A 23,520-nucleotide genomic window follows, 5' to 3' on the forward strand; every position below is an offset into this window, starting at 1 on the left:
AGCTTAGAGGAAGCGTTGCTCAGGGCTCTATGCTGGGGCTAATCTCATTCTCTGCACTAAAATAAACGTACATGCTAGGTTTAATGTGTAGTTGAATGAATTTATCCAACCACATTGTAAAGTTGTTGATGCAGGGAGGCTCCCCCATCCTTACCCTTGTCATGGATGTTGTCCGAATCATTTTCCTCCGGTTTTTCTTTGGCTTCCTCTGTACATCATCATCCTCATCGTACAGGTCCTATGAAAGAGAGCGTTTTGTGTCATAGAGATCAGTGTTTTACAACCCATGGGAATGTACCTTTTTGTTTCAGCCCAGCACTAACACACATGATCATCAAGATTAGTTGAATCAGGTGTGTTAATGCTGGGCTAGAACAATAAAGTGCAGTTCTGTGAGCTATAGATTGAGAAACACTACGCCAATGACATTTTGGTCTATAACTACAACTAGAACCCAGGAGAACTAGTATGCAGGGATTTACTGTATTGGTATACAGTGTGTATTTTTGTGCTCGTGACTGCAAATATCCATTACAGATCATTAGAACTGGAGATCTTCCCCAACAGCAAACTGTAAGATATGTGCAGTGTCTCACCACTGGTTGAACAGCATCGTCGCTAGCTTCCTGCTCCGAGGAGTAGCTGTCGTCGTCATCCTCTGAGTAGTTGTCCATATCCGGGGAGCGATCTGGGGTGAAAGACAGGAACATAAGCTACATGTCAATTCTCCCTTCACTCACTGTGACACTGGAGAATTTAGCATTGATTTTAAATGTCCTGTTGCTCCACTTGGAGGCTCTGAGCTAAAAGGACAAGGTCAAGTAGGTTTTAATACCTCTAATGTCACTCCACACATCCTCAAGAACGGGAAAATAGAATGAAAGATTTCATATAGCTTGCCAGCCATCTGGCTAATATTTCATCCTTGACAGATGATTTCATTGTTGGGCGCGGGCCGTCAGTTTCACAGTGAACATTAGTGCAGCTGACATCTGTATTGTTTACTGGGCGTCCATTTTGGCTCTGGGAGCATGAGGATCCTAAGGGAGCATCAGGTGCCAGGCTGTACCCACCTTAAGAACCACTGCGATTATTATCCTCAATTTTCCCTCAGTAACATTGGTCCTAATGTACTTAAGGTGTCATGGTTAGGGATATAGGCCCCGGTACTAACGGTGGCCTGTGGACACAGGCAATATGTTGGAAGGACCCTTCCCATGGGGCCAATAGTGGGTCTGTGGTCGGCCTAATGCACTTCAGTAAATGTATGGAAATCTATAGAGCGACACAAGGACGAGTGAAACGTTGAGACATTGAAAGGCTACACAGAAGAAGTTTCTTTCAAAAGCATTTTCTTCAGAAAAGTTAACCTCAGCCATTCTGTGTCAAGCCCTTTGTGAAAACGAGTTGTCAATATAGAAACAAATGTCTATTAAAATGTGCAATTGCCAAGGAAATGGTTTCACTCACGTGACTGTCAGGCTAAGTGCAATGCAAATATGCACTTATTATGCAATTAAAAGCCATGCGATAGACTAGCGTCCAGCCCAGGGTGTGTACTTGTACATCAAGCTTACTCATTCTACAAAAACAAGAGATATGCTCTTGCCCCAAAGGCCGTTCTGGCTCGGACAAGGATACTTTATGCAGTTAAATAACATTATGCCAAAAACAACTGTTTTCGGGATGAATAGCTTTCCTCAGTTTACGGGCAAACACTTGTGATGACAAGCACTGGTTTCCAGGTCCCCACCTAAGGCTTTGGCCTTGGTCCCTGGCTGCCCACTGCCGTCCTCATGGTCAATGGGCTGACTGGACAGGGAATACACGCTGAGCTCGGCCGCACGCACCGGCACCTCCTTCACGTTGCTATGGAGACCCAGGATCTGGGCTCCATCTGTCGGGTGCTGCATCACCTAGACAGAAGTCAGGACAGAGAAGTGTGTGAGCGACATACAAATGTTGTTGCGTTCATTCATATGCAGGCGCAAACACACACACATACACATTCGTACATTTGCACACCCCCGCACGCACACCTTCAACTGAAGCGCACAGTTTTCATTCGAAACGGGGCAGCTTTATTTTCCTCCCCATGTTTTCTTCCTCATGTCTCACCAAATCGGATTTGTGCGTCTCACCATGACAGAAACCCCATCACAGCGACGCCTCTACTACCACCACACTGCACTTCTCTACGTTCGCTCTAAGCTCTAGGCTGTGTACCAAATTGCATACGGTGCCATTTGAGAGGCAGCCCCGGAGTTTCATTACCCATCAATCACTGGGGCAAGTTGCGTCGAAAATGAAAGCCCCAAATGTTCTCCAATCAGTGCTGTCATTCAAACCCAAGGCAAAGCCTGACGGCACTTTGTTCACACAGTCACATCTCTACTGACATGTTCTCTGTCATTCTCCCCGGCATGCTGTATTATTCAGCTGTTTGTGGAGGAGACCTGAGGAAAGTTGTGAAACTAATTGCGAGTGTATTGCGGATGGAGACCTGAGGAAATGTAGCTATGGTAGTCCTGTAATGTGATTTGGGGGAATGGGGAAGCATGCCTACATCCGGGGGCATGGTTTAATGTTGGCTGGTGGCTGTGTGGAATAGTTAATGTATGTGCATATAATGACACTGGCTGGTGTTCAGTACATTTCAAATAGTGGGTTTCTGGATATCGCTTCTGTTCACTTTATGCATTCGGTTACAGTTCCTTGTTATGGCCGGTTAATAGGTTCCTTCTTGCTTTGGCAGCTTTTAATTTAGCACAGACCTTGCTAAAAAAGGATTCTGAATAGGAACTGGTAGAGCAGCCTGATCTCATAGACTAGATGTAACATAATGTACGTGAATCACATTAGTATGATTTGTTATGTTTGGTATGGTTACATAAGACAGAAGGTTACTTAACGCAAAAATGAAAGGAGGGTGGTTGGTCGGGGTGGATGGGTAGGCGTATAACGCAAACGTCTAGCAACCCAAAGGTTGCGTGTTAGAATTTCATCATGGACAACTTTAGTATTTTAACTAATTAGCAACTTTGCAACTACTTACTACTTTTTAGCTATTATGCAACTACTTAGCATGTTAGCTAACCCTTCCCCTAGCCTTAACCCTTTAACCTAACTCCTAACTCCAACCCTTTAACCTACCTCCTAAACCTAACCTTAACCCTAACCCCTAGCCTAGTTATGATATACATTAGCGTTAACCACCTAGCCAATGTTAGCCACAACAAATTGGAATTCGTAACATATCATGCGAAATGGATGTTATTTACGTACAGAATAATACAAAATGCTCTGAGACCAGGTTAGGTGGAGTTGTCTATGCCTCCTGCAAACCAATAAAGGTAGGCTATGTGTTGAGGTATGAGTGTGTGTTGGGGTATGTGTTGAGGTGTGGGCCCTGCCAGAGTGCGAATTACACCTGTTTTGAGTGCACGCGCCTAATAATAAAGAAATAATTTAAACTGTCAAAATGTATTACCTTTTAATGTGGCATGAACACAACCAGTCATGATATTTTCATCTGATTGTCAAACAAATCACTTCAAAAAGTAGGCATGTTCGTCCACTCCAAAATAATTCCAGCATCCAAACTGCATACTCGCGCTATTTTATGAACGGAAATAGAAATCTGTTACAAAACACCAAAAAGTGTGCCTAATGACATTCAGCGATTGCCATTGATTAGGCCTACATTAATTGATGCGTCTTGCTGACAAACTGAGCTTTTTTGTAGCCTGAAAAGTCAGGACACCCTGAAATGCATTGGAATAAAGGCTAATTTTTATCAAGGACGCATGGCAAACAAATGGCGAAAAATGAGGAAGTACAAAGGAAAATCTATGCGTAAAGGAGCTCATCTGAAGCCAAAATTCAGCACTACTGGATGGACAGCGACGCCATAGAAATAAATGGTTCAAACCATGACAAAGAGGTGTTCGTTTCATTGGAAGATTTTATTTTCATATTTACCACTGCATTTTAAACGAATTGGAGAATGGTTAAATTAGCATTATTTAGAGACCCCCCAAAGTTGGACTTTTGCTGCATTTAGGGGAGCTAACATCTCATTCAGGGAAGCTGAGCCCCGCCTGGCTCCCCCATAATTCGCACCATGGGCCCTGTTTTCCATAGTTACGGATTTATAACCCCATGACAAGCAACATGTGTTTGACTTCATATGCTGTTGTCATAAAAATATCGGTCACAAATATTAAGCTGTTGTCTTTACCTCTGCCATATTGATGACGCCCACAGCCAAGGTCTTGTACCCCAGGATGGTGCGGTTTTTATATCGCTTCCTCCTCTGCAGCATGATCTGCAATCGGTTGGCGTCCCTTTTGAGGAAGTGGGGATACTAGGGGGGGACAGAAAAGGGCGTAACACACATTAGGTGTTAAAGGAGGTTACATCACACCTTACATCATGTCTGTAGCTATAACAATGTTTTTCCTCAGTCTGTCATTTCTTTGATGCCTTCAGATCCACCACCTCAGATGGGCTTTGAACGCCAACCTGAGGTGTGGGAAATACACTATAACTAAAAAGGGGGTATGATTTGTTTACATAGGCACTACCATTAATTTAGCAAAAAGCACTGTTGGCTACCGAAATATGTACTTCAGTCACGTAACGGATCACTCTTTGATACTTTGATATAATAGTTTTGAAAGCCGTGTTAACCTGGCCATACCTGGAGTGAGAAGGTTAGCTCAAGGTCAGTCTCCATCAGTCCGTCTGGGGGAAGGACATACTCATTGGACCTCAAGATGCGCTTGGAGCCCTGTGGCGGAAGATTTAAAGAGAGGCACAGTGAGAGTTAGGGATGTAATGGTGACTGAAACAAAGACATTTGGTGGTAACACTTGACTTTGCAATGCTCCTTTCCCTGAGAAACGTGTACAGAAACTCAATTCTAAAACTCACACATACCTGTGTCAAAGAAGGAGGGTTTGCCAACGATGCCTAGATGGTAGGGGCTAAAGCTTAGGGTTGTTTCTGGACAGGGTCTTGGAGTTGCATGTTACCTCAGTAACCTACTGATCCAGCCAAATTAAATTTAGACTCAGCGATATGATGTAGATGCAGAAAGTAAAAAGCATAATGGATCAATTTCCGCAACAACTAAGAGCGCTGAAGCACGAGGCTCAACTTCTTTGGTGCCCTCGCTACCACGTTGTGAACAGCGTGATGCGAACACGTGCACATATACTATGTGTGACTGTGTGAGAGCATCTCGCTCATCTCAATATCTCCGGTGCTGCTTGTGGCAACGTCATTTCGCTGAGTCTTTCCCAGCATGCTCTATCATCTCACCCCACTCCCAATACAAGCTTGCTTTCATCGTGTATCAGTGGCAGTGTCCGAATACCCATATTTGCGTCCTAAATAGCAGGCTGTTTGAGTATGCGAAAACAATATTGTTCTATAGTATGTGACATTTTGAAAATCAAGTATACTTTAAATGCCTGGATGTCATACTCATTTCGGCTTTGACAACAGCTGATCAATTAGATATGGGGATGCGCTACCGAAATCAACGAATAGCGGGAAACAACGCAATCGCGCATGACGCATTCTCAGTATGCGAAAATAGAACGTTTTATAGTATGGCCTCGTGGCAATGACTGGCGCGGAATAGGTGGAATGCTAACAAATACATCAAACACATGGTTTCCAGGTGTTTGATGCCATTCCATTTGCTCCGTTCCGGCCATTATTATGAGCTGTTCTCCCCTTAGCGGCCTGCTGTGGTATATGTACACTACCGGTCAAAAGTTTTAGAACACCTACTCATTCAAGGGTTTTCTTTATTTTTTTAAACTATTTTCTACATTGTAAAATAACAGGGAAGACATCAAAACTATGAAATAACACATATGGAATCATGTAGTAACCAAAAAAATATATGTTATATTTGAGATTCTTCAAATAGCCACCCTTTGCCTTAATGACAGCTTTGCACACTCCATATTTAGTATAATACTATTTTATAGATTTTTTTAATTTTATAGTGCTTTTCATAATTATCTCAAAGCGCACCAAAAGCAAAAAATACATAATTATCATCATTAGTAGCCTACCTATAGTTGGCTAGATCAACTAATAGAGGCCAAGGCTTTGAGTGCATGCATCCTCAAAGATGGAGATGTACAGTTCATGGCTTGATCAGAGGAAGGTCAGGGATATGATTGATGAAGACGGAGTCTGGTGATGATCTTGTATAGGGCTAGTTCCCTGAGTCGTGTAGCCACTGGACTTCTCCTTCACAATGTATGGCATCCACTTGGATGATTCCTCAGCAGCTCTGGGCACCAGAAAGCTCACCACACACGGTTCAGAGTAGTAGCTAGCCAGTCGCCCTCATTACGAGCTCTCTGCCTCATTCCTCTCCTGCATCTCCCATTCCTCTCAAACTTCAGCTGACTCTTCAATTGATACATGCTTAGGCCTACGGTTAACTCAAGTTTACTCCAAATACGTTGTTCCAAATGCTAGCTACTTAGCTAATGTTAGCCCAAAACAACAACACTCCGGCACTCTGCTGTAGTGAAAGTTCACTGGGTGGGGCTACAGACGATCCTTTCTAGTTCATACGCGTAGCCATCACTGACGGTGCATTTAAGACAACAGGGAACTCAGGGAAAAGGCCAGTGACATGCAGAAAAAAATAGGGGGAAAAACTCAACAACAAAGATATCGAGATTGTTTTATTTTCTTTCTATCATGGTCAGTTAGCGCTTCACTAACTCTTAGTCTCCATGCTGACTGTTTGGTTTTCTTGTGGGAGGATAGTCTAGCTTGACATCCAAATCAACTGACTGGAAACGCAACAGGTTAATTGCTAACAAGACAACAGGGGAAAGCAGCAGTCAGCATCAAACTCCTATTGAGCTGTTGCACACAGCTGTACTAAAATGGACCAGCAGACAGTTATCAAAGTGATGAAACTTCACAATACATTCAGTCTTTAGAGACGAAAGGGAGGAAGAAAGTTTGTGAGGAAAACAAAACACATGGAAAAATCTGGGTTCGGATGTGCATTCCTCTCATGGTGATTCAGCAAACTCAAAAGGGTGCTAGCTACTTCAAGACACTAATGCTAATTGATACCAGAGCAGGAAGAAAAGACACGTGGCTTCCAAGAGTAGCCCCATCAGGCACTGACAGACAACTAAGTGCGTAGGTAGGTGTCGACTTCAGACAAGTCTGCAACCAAAGCTATTGGTTAGCCCAATGACAATACAATTAACTCATTTCTGAACGCATTCAAAAAAACGGAAAGGACCAAACACAAGTATGCATTAGCGGCTTTTAACATACGGAACAAAACCAACACAATCTTCTGAGTTCTGTAGCTAGAGATTCAGAGAGTGACCAATAATAAACGTTTTCCTCCTGTCAATGGGGAATAGAGAGCAGTCGAGACCAGTCTTAACTCCTACCTACACTGCAACTTTTGGTTATTTTGTGTTGCCGCTCAACATGCCGTCATCAGAGGATCAGATGTGGCCATTTAAGTGCCTTTTCTGACAAGTAGCAAGCTGGCTGCTGAGACAGGCGCTAGCTAGCCATCACCATAAGCACAGGAGGAAATTAATAGACCTGAATAATTGGTGTTCTCAGAAATGTGCTGAAGTACCAAGTTACTCGTAGCAGGCAGGCTGCTGAGACAGGAGCTAGCTAGTCATCACAATCAACACAGGAGGAAATGAATAGACCGGAATGATGTTCTCAGAAAAGTGCTGAAGTACCTAGTTACTTGAGGACAGAGCAGCGGTGGGCAATATTGACTGACACTTCAGGGTCTTTTAGGGAACAGCCACCTAGGGTTTTCAGGTCAGGTTTTCTACCACCTGATGAACTGTAATTGTCATGCTGACATGTTTTCAATCTCTTGAGGTTCGTTGTCCTTGTACAACACCAGTGAACATGTCAAAAGGTTCGGACTTGTTGGGGACCTCTTAGATTAAAGTGAAATATATTTACCAATGTAAATGTCAGATATCTCTGTGTGCATCTGAAAGGTAAGCATGCCATGTACAGTATATAGAATTATTACAAAGATTTCTGATAATCTACCGCTTAATACTCTTGAAGTGCAAATGACCAGTGAATTTACCACCAGTAATTAGAGAGAATAGAAAGAACACAGTTCAACCACACAATGCTCTTTCTCTCTGACTGCACAGAACCCTGAGCAATACGCGAGCACTGGGCCATACCGCGACCAAAGCGACCACTTTGGAATGCAGAGTGCCTAAAGTAACGGTCGGTAATGACTCCCCTTCCCACATAACTGTAATCTTTTTCCTTTCTCTCTGTTCCTATCGAACAAGCTGTCACCTTGGTAACCGCTTGGGCAGTCCTCTGAGACTATTGAGCTTAGTGGAAGGTGAGATTCTGGGGAGGTTGTCAGGTGTGAAAGGAAAAAGTATGTAGCTACGTCGCAGTTCTGCCAAGGTGCATGAAATAAAGGATGTACAAAAGATATGCATAGAAATAGCTTGTAAGGAGGACCACAGAGAAGTAAAAAATATTTCCGATGTTGACCATGAGCTTTCGTTGGCCATTAGCTTTTGTTAGTTATTGCCATATCTGAGTAAATTGACTAGTAGTATTGACCTTGATATAGCCCTTTGATTTTGTGTTGTTTATTTCAGAAAATAGTATGAGCCAATTGACGCAAACAGTTGTTCCCAAACCATCCCATAACACAAAACTTCAATGGTCAACAGCAATCAAAGTACCTGTGTTTTTATGGACACTCCATTTGATACTAATACAATCCAAAGGACATTACTTAAATCGTCATAATCTTCTTAACCTGGACTCACCTGTATTTTGACAGCTATCACCACGGAGCTAAGCTCTCGGTCCAGTTCTTTCAGTACAATCAGCTTCTTGAGGGTCAGGCTGCACAATCTGCGGTCAACAGGGGAGACGGAAGGGATTTAGTTTCATTTCATTCATTTAGATCATTTCAAACATGCACAATGATACACAAACATCGTCATATATGATAAATGATAGCATGTATACAGTGGGGGAAAAAAGTATTTAGTCAGCCACCAATTGTGCAAGTTCTCCCACTTAAAAAGATGAGAGAGGCCTGTAATTTTCATCATAGGTACACGTCAACTATGACAGACAAATTGAGAAAAAAAATCCAGAAAATCACATTGTAGGATTTTTAATGAATTTATTTGCTAATTATTGTGGGAAATAAGTATTTGGTCACCTACAAACAAGCAAGATTTCTGGCTCTCACAGACCTGTAACTTCTTCTTTAAGAGGCTCCTCTGTCCTCAACTCGTTACCTGTATTAATGGCACCTGTTTGAACTTGTTATCAGTATAAAAGACACCTGTCCACAACCTCAAACAGTCACACTCCAAACTCCACTATGGCCAAGACCAAAGAGCTGTCAAAGGACACCAGAAACAAAATTGTAGACCTGCACCAGGCTGGTAAGACTGAATCTGCAATAGGTAAGCAGCTTGGTTTGAAGAAATCAACTGTGGGAGCAATTATTAGGAAATGGAAGACATACAAGACCAGGGACGGCCTGTTCAATAGGGCGATATGGGCGACGCACTGCCAAACGGGAAAAGGAAGGGATTTTTTTTCTAATCAATTATATCACGGCAACAGTAGTTATCAGTGTTGTAATCTGATCTGACTGCCACTAAATGTCAAATCAGGCTAAAGTCGTGCTTCAAATGGCCCCGCCCGTTTTTGGGCGATTTCAGTCAGGTTGAAAATCGCCCAGAAGTCTCTCATAGCCTGTCATGTAAAATCTATTTTTTTCAAATTTCAAAGCTTTCAATACATTCTCTATGGGTGTCTGTGGGCTTGCACTTACGGCGCTTTCGTCATACGTGACGTAACCATGAACGTAACTAAGCAAATAGCGGCTAGCAGCGTCTCTGTTGCGACCTGCAGTGTGGCGTTATTTTATGTTTTTAATTTGTACACTTAGTGGCGTTATTTTATGTTTTTAATTTGTACACTTAGTTTACAAACATTCTGCCAACCATGGATTTCCAGTGGTGGGTTTTGGACTGATCTTGTTGATCGTGGTACATACCCGCTACGAACGGACTAAATAATGAAAACGTTGCTGGCAGCGGAATCCAATACAGCTGGGAGACTTGGCTGGATGACAGAGTCCCGGACAGAGAAGTGGAGCCGGCCGGCTTCACCCTGGTCGGAGCGGACCTCGATCTGACAGTCACAGGGAAAATCGATCCTGGTAAGAGAGCGACTCTGTACCCCGAGCCCCGACATTGAACTGCTTTCTGTGTCACTGCGACCTTACTATCTGCCCCGTGAGTTCCCCCAATTGTTTGTTACCGTTGTGTACTGTTGATAATCACAAGTTTACTGGAGAACTGAGACCAAGTAGAGACTTTGGACAGGGTGGATATGGTATAATAAAGGCAGTTTATTCAGAGGTAAAGATATCTGGAATCGCGTGCACGGACTCGTTCGTCAAACTCTTAGGGAGCTATCTGAAGAGAGCCCCGAAAACATTGTGTGCTGACATTTTATACAATAAATGATGTAGGTTGAATCTAGTAGTTCTGATCTTCTGATTGGTCCTGATGAGTTGGGCGAGGTCCCCTCCACTGTTGCATTGGCTCTGAGTCGGGTTCTCTGTCTTCAAATGTTCAGCCTAAAGAGAGGGGATTTTTGTGTGTGTGTGTGTGTGTGTTTAACAGTGATGATGTGTGTGTGTGTGTGTGTTTAACAGTGATGATGTGTGTGTGTGTGTGTTATCAGTGATGATGTGTGTGTGTGTGTGTGTGTGTGTCCTCAGAGCAAGAACTCGTGAGTTGGAAGAACTGAGAGACCTATGGCGTGGGTGTTGTCCTTGGCCACCTGCTGACAAGGCTGACAAGATAGGACTCTTTTGTCCATTGTTATAGGATAGGAACAGCATTGATTGAAAACAAACGCCCAACACAAAATGGGTCATGCACAAGATTTTAGTCAGACCAAGCTATAACATTATATATTTACTACGACAGTACATTCAACCAAAAGCTAATATAACAAAGGCATCAGAGATTATTTATAATCTGTCACAGAAACTGGAATCCATCTCCCCAGATCAGTCAATAAATGCTTCTGGTATTGACTTATATGCTGCCCCTGTCTTCATGTTGTTGCTGGACATATCTTTTTTAAAATGTGTGTAGGTCACCTAAATCATCAGAAAAATTGCCCCTCCTGAGAATTTTTTCAGGAGCCGCCACTGTACAAGACCACTGATAATCTCCCTCGATCTGGGGCTCCACGCAAGGACAAAGAATACTGAGTTGCATCCAAAGAACACCATACCTACTGTGAAGCATGGGGGTGGAAACATCATGCTTTGGGGCTGTTTTTCTGCAAAGGGACCAGGACGACTGATCCGTGTAAAGGAAAGAATGAATGGGGCCATGTATCGTGAGATTTTGAGTGAAAACCTCCTTCCATCAGCAAGGGCATTGAAGATGAAACGTGGCTGGGTCTTTCAGCATGACAATGATCCCAAACACACCGCCCGGGCAACGAAGGAGTGGCTTCGCAAGAAGCATTTCAAGGTCCTGGAGTGGCCTAGCCAGTCTCCAGATCTCAACCCCATAGAAAATCTTTGGAGGGAGTTGAAAGTCCGTGTTGCCCAGCGACAGCCCCAAAACATCACTGCTCTAGAGGAGATCTGCATGGAGGAATGGGCCAAAATACCAGCAACAGTGTGTGAAAACCTTGTGAAGACTTACAGAAAACGTTTGACCTGTGTCATTGCCAACAAAGGGTATATAACAAAGTATTGAGAAACTTTGTTATTGACCAAATACTTATTTTCCACCATAATTTGCAAATAAATTCATTAAAAATCCTACAATGTGATTTTCTGGATTTTTTTTCCTCATTTTGTCTGTCATAGTTGATGTGTACCTATGATGAAAATTACAGGCCTCTCTCATCTTTTTAAGTGGGAGAACTTGCACAATTGGTGGCTGACTAAATACTTTTTTTCCCCACTGTATGCATACAAACACACAATAACATACGCACTATACACATATGTACACATGGATTTTGTGTTATCGATATGTAATAATAGAGGCCTGAGGGCGCACACCTAATATGTTGCGAAATCTGTTATGAATGTATTGTAATGTTTTTAAAATGTATAACTGCCTTAGAAGAATAGCTGCTGCCTCCCACTTGTCCTGGTCCCTTTGCAGAAAAACAGCCCCAAAGCATGATGTTTCCACCCCCATGCTTCACAGTAGGTATGGTGTTCTTTGGATGCAACTCAGCATTCTTTGTCCTCCAAACACGACGAGTTGAGTTTTTACCAAAAAGTTATATTTTGGTTTCATTTGACCATATGACATTCCCCCAATCCTCTTCTGGATCATCCAAATGCACTCTAGCAAACTTCAGACGGGCCTGGACATGTACTGGCTTAAGCAGGGGGACACGTCTGGCACTGCAGGATTTGAGTCCCTGGCGGCGTAGTGTGTTACTGATGGTAGGCTTTGTTACTTTGGTCCCAGCTCTCTGCAGGTCATTCACTAGGTCCCCCCGTGTGGTTCTGGGATTTTTGCTCACCGTTCTTGTGATAATTTTGACCCCACGGGGTGAGATCTTGCGTGGAGCCCCAGATCGAGGGATATTATCAGTGGTCTTGTATGTCTTCCATTTCCTAATAATTGCTCCCACAGTTGATTTCGTCAAACCAAGCTGCTTACCTATTGCAGATTCAGTCTTCCCAGCCTGGTGCAGGTCTACAATTTTGTTTCTGGTGTCCTTTGACAGCTCTTTGGTATTGGCCATAGTGGAGTTTGGAGTGTGACTGTTTGAGGTTGTGGACAGGTGTCTTTTATACTGATAACAAGTTCAAACAGGTGCCATTAATACAGGTAATGAGTGGAGGACAGAGGAGCCTCTTAAAGAAGAAGTTACAGGTCTTGCTTGTTTGTAGGTGACCAAATACTTATTTCCCACCATAATTTGCAAATAAATTCATTCAAAATCCTACAAATGTGATTATCTGGAAAAAAAAATCTCATTTTGTCGGTCATAGTTGACGTGTACCTATGATGAAAATTACAGGCCTCTCTCATCTTTTTAAGTGGGAGAACTTGCACAATTGGTGGCTGACTAAATACTTTTTCCCCCCACTGTATGTCTATGTTTGTGTTGCTTTACAGTCCCCGCTGTTCCATGTGCCTGACTGGGCCTCTCTCCTTTTCACTGACAGTCACAACTCAACAATCTATGTGGTCCTTGCATAGACATTAAAACCAGGGTATTTGATCAATTGCATATTACTATTTGAATAAATCATGATAATAAAAAATGGTGAACTGAAAACTAACATGGCCAGGTAAATTTTTTGCCCTGGCACCCTTGCGACCAGTTAAAAATGTGTGTCGCATTGCCAAGTCAAACGGTCGCAAATGCGACTGTTTTGGTCGCAGTATCGAACCCTGTATTGAGACCTAATTAGTTCTCCGTCATTAATCTAACAGCTCAAGGAGAGGATATGCTATTGGATCGTAGGCTTACATAGGCTTATTACAATATAATACTGTTTGTTAATAAATGGTTATGAATCCATATTTTGAATTTACAAATGATAAGAAATGCCTATATGTATGAATGTTTATATTGCTAATAAATGTTTATAAGGCTTTATTAAAAGTGGGTACTGGCAAAACCTGGAGGACTTAAATTGTGTGAACATTACTCATCCAATAGACTTAGGCACTCTTACCAGATTGTTGATTATTGGTTAAAAAGCCCTATCCATAAGGAAATATAAAAGACACTGTTTGCGAGTCTAGCAACATTAACATGACACAAAAAACTGCAGGCAGTGAACCATTGAACCGCAATGTATGAAAACAAGGTAGCAAATAATTTTTTTTTGCAAACTAACTGCATGCTCCGAAGAGATATCTTTTTAATTATTACAACATTTCAAAACTGCAATGGGTCTTCGTCAGTAGACCACGAAACCAATGTACGTTGGCAGAACATGAAAACATGACAAAAAAAGTAGGAAACAAAACAGATATTGTATTGTCGGTTCAGATCTGAATAGGAGTGCTGCTGTGAGCTGACGGTGGCCCTGAGCTCTTAGTTTCCAATCAGACTGTAACTACGTCCCAAATGGCACCCTATTCCCTAAAGTGCACTATGGGCCCTGGTCAAAAGTAGTGCACTAAATAGGGAGTAGGGTGCCATTTGGGATGTAACCTCTATCGAAGTACTGCATTGCCAGAGTATGAGTCATACAGGAAGCTTGAGACAGCTCCTATTCTTCCATTCTAGTGCATTTGGAGGAGAAAGTAGAGCTGTGGTTGAATTAATGTGTTTTCTCTCCCCTTTTCACACTCTCTCACTCTCTGTGATGGGGTGGCAACCTTGGTCAGCGGAGTAAAAAAATAATAACTTTCCAATTCCCCATGCGTACGGACACTTACTCAGAAACACGCACAAAAAAAATACAATGGAAATGCAAGCACTTTCAACAGACTTACACAAACAAACACACATCCTCGGACCCTCACACAGCTATCCCCCACACACACACACACGCAAGCACACACACGTACACACAACCACACACTTCCGAGGGGAAGTTGGGGTCACGGTCTCTGTCTTTGAGACAGAGACTCTGGAGTGTAGTTGACAGGCAAACACAAACAGGCCAGTTCAACATCCAGCACTGACAGCACACACACTACAAGAGACAAGCACATGCATGCACATGCTCCCACACAGACCATACAAACACAAATATACACACACAAACATAAAGAGATGCACACAAACACACTTGGACACAAAGGGGCTGGAATGTTCGGAAGCAGTCATGGAGAAAACTTTGCGCTAACTCAGCAAAAAGCCAGACCACCTGATTGAACGCATTCTGTACCGGCCATTCATCGGAAGGACAGAGGCAGAGAGGCAGAGAGAGCGGGGGGGGTGGTGGACAGAGAGAGATGAAAAGAGAGAGAGAGAGTTAGGGGGAGGGAGATTGAAAGGTCTGGACATTCCAACACAGAGACCATGGAAAATAGATACAGTATATTTACAGGAAATACTCACTCAAAAATAAAGCGAACTTGGATGGAATATGGGTAGAAATGCATCAAATTATTTATTAATCTTCAACATAGAAATGCTACCAAAAATTATTTACTGAAACTATATTTTGAAAGAGTAAGCAAAATACTTTAAGCATATGTTTTCATTTCAGTCTCCCCCATCTCCACTGACCGAAGTTAATTGTTTGGATTTCTTTTTTATTAATAATGTGAAATTAACAGCTGTACAGAAAGACTCATGTGAAGGCCAAATTACAGAGGAGGAACTTCTTGATGCAATTAAAGCCTTTAAGTCCGGGAAAACTCCAGGGCTGGATGGCATACCAGCTGAGGTACACCAAACCTTTTTTGATGTACTCGAAGGACCGTTATTAGCATGTTTTAACAACTCCTATAAAAATGGTAGATTATCAGAAGGTCTGATTTCATTATTATTGAAACATGACCCAAGTGGTAACTATAAAGATCCAGTCCATACAAAAACTGGAGGCTCATTACACTTCAGTGTTGTGATGAAAAAATTCTAGCAAAATGCAAAGCACATAGATTTAAAAAGGTATTGTCGGATATTATTCATCCTAATCAGACAGATTTTTTACATGGACGATACATGAGAAACCAGGCCTGGTATTCATAGCTGACTTTGAAAAGGCTTTTGATCAAGTACGACTGGAATTTATATATAAATGCTTGGAGTAATTCAATTTAGGAGAATCTCTTATACAATGGGTTAAATTTATGTATAGTAACTCTAGGTGTAAAATAGTAAATAATGGCTACTTCTCAGAAAGTATTAATCTCTCAAGAGGAGTAAAACAAGGTTGTCCACTATTGGCATATCTATTTATTATGGCTATCGAAATGTTAGCTATTAAAATCAGATCCAACAATAAAATCAAAGGGCTAGAAATGCAGGGCTTAAAAACAAAGGTGTCATTGTATGCTGATGATTCATGTTTTCTTTTAAATCCACAATTTGAATCCCTCCACAGCCTCATTAAGGATCTAGATATTTTTCCTAACCTCTGGATTACAACCAAATTATGATAAGTGTACTATATTACGTATTGGATCACAAAAAAATACAACTTTTACATTACTGTGTAGTTTACCATTAAAATGGTCTGACGGTGATGTAGACATACTCTATATTCATATCCCGAAAGAAAGAAATGATCTCACTACAATACATTTTAATATAAAGTTAGCAAATATAGATAAGATCTTGCTACCATGGAAAGGAAAATACCTGTCCATTTGTGGAGAAATCACCCTGATTAACTCTTTAGTAATATCTGATATGAGCAAAGAATATTCCATTTTATTTGGAACGGCAAGCCAGACAAAATTAAACAGGCTTATTTATATAATGAATATGAATTCAGAGGGCAGAAATAATTAATATTAAAGCATTAGCCCTCTCACTAAAGGCTTCAGTCATACAACAGTTATACTTAAATCCGAACTGGTTCTCTAGCAGATTAGTAAGAATGTCTCACCCCATGTTCAAGAATGTACTTTTTCTCTTTATTCAGATTACAACCTCTCACTTTCAGTTATTTGAAAATGAAAGCATCTCCAAAATATTGCTAATTTTAAAAAAAGCGATAGAAAGTTGGTTGCAATTTCAGTTTAATCCACCAGAAAAGACAGAAAAAATTATACAACAAATATTATGATTAAACTAAAATACAATAATTGCTAAAAAACATTATTGTTAAAAAATATATATACACACTACCTGTCAAAAGTTTTAGAACACCTACTCATTCAAGGGTTTTTCTTAATTTTTTACAATTTTCTACATTGTAGAATAATGGTGAAGACATCAAAACTATGAACTAACACATATATATACACACATATATTTACACACACACATATATACACACACATATATACACACACATATAAAACTATTTGATCCCCTGCTGATTTTGTACGTTTGCCCACTGACAAAGAAATGATCAGTCTATAATTTTAATGGTAGGTTTATTTGAACAGTGAGAGACACAATAACAACAAAAAAATCCAGAAAAACGCATGTCAAAAATTTTATAAATTGATTTCCATTTTAATGAGGTAAATAAGTATTTGACCCCTCTGCAAATCATGACTTAGTACTTGGTGGCAAAACCCTTGTTGGCAATCACAGAGGTCAGACATTTCTTGTAGTTGGCCACCAGGTTTGCACACATCTCAGGAGGGATTTTGTCCCACTCCTCTTTGCAGATCTTCTCCAAGTCATTAAGGTTTCGAGGCTGACGTTTGGCAACTCGAACCTTCAGCTCCCTCCACAGATTTTCTATGGGATTAAGGTCTGGAGACTGGCTAGGCCACTCCAGGACCTTAATGTGCTTCTTCTTGAGCCACTCCTTTGTTGTCTTGGCCGTGTGTTTTGGGTCATTGTCATGCTGGAATACCCATCCACGACCCATTTTCAATGCCCTGGCTGAGGGAAGGAGGTTCTCACCCAAGATTTGACAGTACATGGCCTTGTCCATCGTCCCTTTGATGCGGTGAAGTTATCCTGTCCCCTTAGCAGAAAAACACCCCCAAAGCATAATGTTTCCACCTCCATGTTTGATGGTGGGGATGGTGTTCTTGGGGTCATAGGCAGCATTCCTCCTCCTCCAAACACGGCGAGTTGAGTTGATGCCAAAGAGCTCAATTTTAGTCTCATCTGACCACAACACTTTCACCCAGTTCTCCTCTGAATCATTCAGATGTTCATTGGCAAACTTCAGACGGGCATGTATATGTGCTTTCTTTAGCAGAGGGACCTTGCGGGCGCTGCAGGATTTCAGTCCTTCACGGCGTAGTGTGTTACCAATTGTTTTCTTGGTGACTATGGTCCCAGCTGCCTTGATCATTGCAACTCCACGAGGTGAGATCTTGCATGGAGCCCCAGGCCGAGGGAGATTGACAGTTATTTTGTGTTTCTTCCGTTTGCAAATTATCGCACCAACTGTTGTCACCTTCTCACCAAGCTGCTTGGCGATGGTCTTGTAGCCCATTCCAGCCTTGTGTAGGTCTACAATCTTGTCCCTGACATCATTGGAGAGCTCTTTGGTCTTGGCCATGGTGGAGAGTTTGGAATCTGATTGATTGATTGCTTTTGTGGACAGGTGTCTTTATACAGGTAACAAGCTGAGATTAGGAGCACTCCCTTTAAGAGTGTGCTCCTAATCTCAGCTCGTTACCTGTATAAAAAGACACCTGGGAGCCAGAAATCTTTCTGATTGAGAGGGGGTCAAATACTTATTTCCCTCATTAAAATGCAAATCAATTTATATCATTTTTGACATGCGTTTTTCTGGACTTTTTTGTTGTTATTCTGTCTCTCACTGTTCAAATAAACCTACCATTAAAATGATAGACTGAATTTCTTTGTCAGTGGGCAAACATACAAAATCAGCAGGGGATCAAATACTTTTTTCCCCTCACGGTATATACACATATATACACACATATATATTTTGGAAATAAAAATGTACATGGAAATAAAACACCATAAATACCTTATTTACATAAGTATTCAGACCCTTTGCTATGAGACTCGAAATTGAGCTCAGGTGCATCCTGTTTCCATTGATCATCCTTGAGGTTGTTTCTACAACTTGATTGGAGTCCACCTTTGGTAAATTCAATTGATTGGACATGATTTGGAAAGGCACACACCTGTCTAAATAAGGTCTCACAGTTGACATTGCAAAAACCAAGTCATGAGGTCCAAGGAATTGTCCGTAGAGTGCCGAGACAGGATAGTGTCGAGGCACAGATCTGCGGAAGGGTACCAAAAAAGTTATGCAGCATTGAAAGTCCCCAAGGACACAGTGGCCTTCATCATACTTAAATGGATTTAGTTTGGAACCACCAATATTCTTCTTAGAGCTGGCCGCCCGGCCAAACTGAGCAATCGGAGAAGGGGAGAAGGGCCTTGGTCAGGGAGTTGACCAAAAACCCGATGGTCACTCTGACAGAGCTCCAGAGTTCCTCTGTGGAGATGGGAGAACCTTCCAGAAGGACAACCATCTCTGCAGCACTCCACCAATCATGCCTTTATGGTAGAGTGGCCAGACGGACGCCACTACTCAGTAAAAAGGCACATGACAGCCTGCTTGGAATTTGCCAAAAGGCGCCTAAAGGACTCTCAGAGCATGAGAAACAATATTCTCTGGTCTGAGGAAACCAAGAGTGAACTCTTTGGCCTGAATGCAAAGCATCACGTCTGGAGGAAACCTGGCACCATTCCTACGGTGAAGCATGGTGGTGGCAGCATCATGCTGTGGGGATGTTTTTCAGGGGCAGGGTCAGGGAGACTAGTCAAGTTCGAGGGAAAGATGAACAGAGCAAAGTATAGAGAGATCCTTGATGAAAACCTGCTCCAGAGCGCTCAGGATCTCAGACTGGGGCGAAGGTTCACCTTCCAACAGGACAACAACTCTAAGCACACAGACAAGACAACGCAGGATTGGCTTTGGGACAAGTCTTGGAATGTCCTTGAGTGGCCCAGCCAGAGCCCAGGCTTGAACACGATCGAACATCTCTGGAGAGACCTGAAAATAGCTGTGCATCGACGCTCCCCATCCAACCTGACAGAGCTTGAGAGGATCAGCAGAGATTAATGGGAGAAACTTCCCACATACAGGTGTGCCAAGCTTGTAGTGTCATACCCAAGAACACTCAATGCTGTAATCGCTGCCAAAAGATGCTTCAACAAAGTACTGAGTAAAGGGTCTGAATACTTACGTAAATGTGTTATTTCAGTTTTTTTATTTTAATAAATTTGCAAACATTTCTAAAAACCTGTTTTTGCTTTGTGATTGTGGGGTATTGTGTGTAGATTGATGAGATTTTAAAAAAATGTAAAATCTATTTTAGAATAAGGCTGTAACGTAAGAAAATTTGGAAAAAGTCAAGGGGTCTGAATACTTACACACATACATACACATACATATACATATATACATAATTTACATACATACAAAAACAATATATGGGGAATTGGAAATGATGCAGAAAGCTGATCTACCCCCTAAAAAAAAAAGAAAAAAGAAAAAAAATGAAACTAACACAGTGCATTAGAGCAATGCTTATGTTGAAAGCCTCAAAGCTGATCTGCTAAAATGATCTGATATTTCTGGGGATCTGATTTTCTCCTAACAAAATATTTCCTGTTGGATAATACACACAGGGAACAGACTTAATGTGTTGTGAAAAGTGTTATGAAATGTAATGTCATGTAATATTTTAAACTGTATATAACTGCCTTGATGTTGCTGGACCCCGGAAAGAGTAGCTGGTGCCTTGGCAGCAGCTAATGGGGATCCTTAATAAATACAAATACAGTATCTCTTGTTATGGTTTCTCTTCTCCAAGCACTTTGAGTTTAGTAGTAGCCCATACAAGACTAGGAATAGTCCATTGCTACTTCCTTCATATCCCAAACCAACCTTCCGTAAAAAATATGGCCAACACTTTTGCATTACTTTGGTATTATTTATGGGTTAGTAACTATACTGTAACAACTTTAACTTGATATATTTGAAAGTGTGTCCCAATTTGGATATAGCAAATGCCGTTATGTCAAATGCTCCTATGGGAAAGCGTCCAATAATCTGCAGCCTATAACATGGACACAACTGTGTGACAGGTGCTACTTGTCTTCAATACATCCCCCTGTTAGGAATGATGAACTGTATCGAGAAGCATTTTATTCATGCCAAACCCATTTTCTCATAACACCATTAGGTCCTCTCTGCCTGACAGTGCCCAAAGACAAATAGGGGGAGTGTAACGGTAAACTGCACCTCCGATGAATTGTGTTTCATTAGCATGACAGAAAGAGCATGTGCTCCCAAACCCCAATTCCCTGGAGACGAGGGGAAACGCGTTGAGGTAAAATGACAGATTATGCGTAACCGTTAAGCAATCAGTTACAGGGAACACATTGCATCTGTCAAAAGAATGATTAATGCACTTGGGACTATTAACATGGCAGCCGGTGGAGCACTACAATAGGCTTGGGTGGTATCCAGATTGTCATACCTTCATACTGACCTTGTGCCATATTCGGTAATACCGGTACTGAACACAAGGGACGCTATTTTCATACCCCACTGAGCCTTTGTAATCCGAAGGTTAGCAATGCTAACAAGTACATGTAAAATGCCATAGAGAATACTAACTAAATGCTAACGAGCGCATTGCGAACATTTTATACAGTCTATGACCTAAACAATTTTCAGGACAGACATCCCAGCTAATTAAGTTATACACATAATAAAAAAAATGCTACTCACAGATGGCTGCACACACAAAACTTTATATATATATATAACTTGATCCATGAGGGGATTCCCTGCTGTTACAGGAAAGCGAAGCTTGATTTTGGAAGAAGCTAACCACTTAGTTAGATAACTAGCTACTAAATTAGCAAACCAAATGCAAACTGCAGAGCATTTAGCACATTTTAGACAGTTAACTTAATAGTTCTAAGATGTCTATCAGGCAAACATTTAGTTGTGAATTCCATACTGTAACTAGATCACCTGGTGCGTGTTGCACAACAGTAAGTGATTCAGAAAACTGGTCTCTCATCGCTGTGAGCTTGTAAACAAACACCACGTGACTAGGTACTACCAGTAAGCTTAATAATGCAAAATGATGTGACAGGTGAAATGAAGAACGCAATCTTTTTCTTCTAAAATATTGCACAAGTTGACTGCAGGTATTTACTTTAAAAGTAGCTACAAATATTCACATTTATAACAGAAACTTAAAAGAAGTCGTTTCGACGGTATTTAAAAACCATCCCGTGGCTATTTCCAAATATCCTGGTATACGGTATATACGGTATACCACCCATGTCTACACTACACTGACTTAGAAAATAGGTCCTTAAAAAGGTGCACTCCGTATTCAACAGTGTGGCCACAAAACTTGGAGGACTGAGATTGAGTCTAATGCTGACCCCACATCAGTAGTTTGTAGCCCTTTCCTGCAGTCAAATTACCTAGTTGGATCATGGGTGGAACGTTATAATTTCTTTCATTATTTCTTAATTACTAGGCGGCTTCCACCCGGTTACGTAACCCTGCACCTTAGAGGCTGCTGCCCCATATACATAGACTTGAAATCACTGGCCACATTGATAACGGAACACTAGTAACTCTAATAATGTTTACATATTTTTGCTTTACTCATCTCATATGTATATAGTGTATTCTATTCTACTGTATTTTAGTCTACTTTTGTTTCAAAGTAGATTTGTTTAAGACTACCAAGAAACACTATGTGACCCTGATTTAGCCCACTGCAGTAAAAGGTTAAGGCAGAACAACTCATAATGGTTAATATTAGGGTTGGGAGAGGTGATCCCACATCAGTTGTTATTTGCAGAACTACTAATAATGGTTAACATTAGGGTAGGTAAAACTGAACCCACATCAGTTATTGAAGGCAGAAGGTTGTTAACGGGGGATTAGCTGTGGCATCAGGGAAGAAAGAAGGCTAGTCTCTGTTCCCGGGGAAATGTTTGTGGGTTAATGGGAAAACTAAAAGCTGTACTTATTTACAGTGTGTGTGTGTGTGTGTGTGTGTGTGTGTGTGTGTGTGTGTGTGTGTGTGTGTGTGTGTGTGTGTGTGTGTGTGTGTCTGTGTGTGTGTGTGTGTGTGTGTGGCATATGTGAGTGAGAGAAATAATGGATTTAGAAACGCTGCTGTATTGAACCCTTTCCGACTGAAGTGTACCGCAAGGTTCTGTATTGAACCCTCTTAGTTCTGCATTCTACTGCACTGTAGTCTTATCTACCATTTCTTATGCTATTATATTGTACTCTCCCCTTATTTGAATAGTAACAACACATCATCTTAGCTTCCTCTTTGGAAAATGTCAAGGGAATTACAGCTAAATGAAAGATAATGTAAATGCAGCAGGATTGAATTCGGCCCTTATGTCTCTGTGCAGTATGACTGCATAGAGACAGTGACACTACCATAAAACCCAATACACATGGATAAAGTCATGTGTTTCTGAATATATGGACTTGTATGAAGCCATTAATGGAGTCCTATAGTATTTAATTTTACAATGCATTATATGTGGTTCTTGTCAATGTAGTATTTTCCCCCAGCACTTGGCTCAGTGAATGAGTGATATCCCTCACCTTGTGCAAACACATACTACCACACGTACACCACAGACACACACCAACCTACACACACCAAACCACACACACACACTAATGAAAAACACCCCTGACCCTTGAAAGCACCGCGATGCTCTTGGATTAACCGAGCCGTGTGTGACATTGAAGGACAGTGGCAGAATTGCTCCTCACTACTTTATTCCCCCGAGTCGCACCACAGATTTATAGAAAAGAGAAAGGGC

At 41.5% G+C, this 23,520-nt stretch overlaps 1 protein-coding gene across 2 annotated transcripts in view; it reads right to left on the reverse strand.

The window, feature by feature from the left end:
- LOC121572371 (phosphofurin acidic cluster sorting protein 2) overlaps window positions 1-23,520 on the reverse strand; it is a 101,579-nt gene that overhangs the window by 38,144 nt on the left and 39,915 nt on the right. For both annotated transcript variants that reach the window (XM_045211693.1, XM_045211692.1), the window contains exons 2-7: window positions 8,847-8,934; window positions 4,703-4,792; window positions 4,241-4,366; window positions 1,754-1,916; window positions 597-688; window positions 155-238 (exon numbers count right to left, since the gene is read on the reverse strand). In XM_045211693.1, coding sequence (XP_045067628.1) covers window positions 155-238; window positions 597-688; window positions 1,754-1,916; window positions 4,241-4,366; window positions 4,703-4,792; window positions 8,847-8,934 — 643 coding nt within the window. The remainder of the gene's footprint in view (window positions 1-154; window positions 239-596; window positions 689-1,753; window positions 1,917-4,240; window positions 4,367-4,702; window positions 4,793-8,846; window positions 8,935-23,520) is intronic.

The sequence above is a fragment of the Coregonus clupeaformis genome, chromosome 38, assembly GCF_020615455.1.
Source record: "Coregonus clupeaformis isolate EN_2021a chromosome 38, ASM2061545v1, whole genome shotgun sequence".
NCBI lineage: Eukaryota > Metazoa > Chordata > Actinopteri > Salmoniformes > Salmonidae > Coregonus > Coregonus clupeaformis.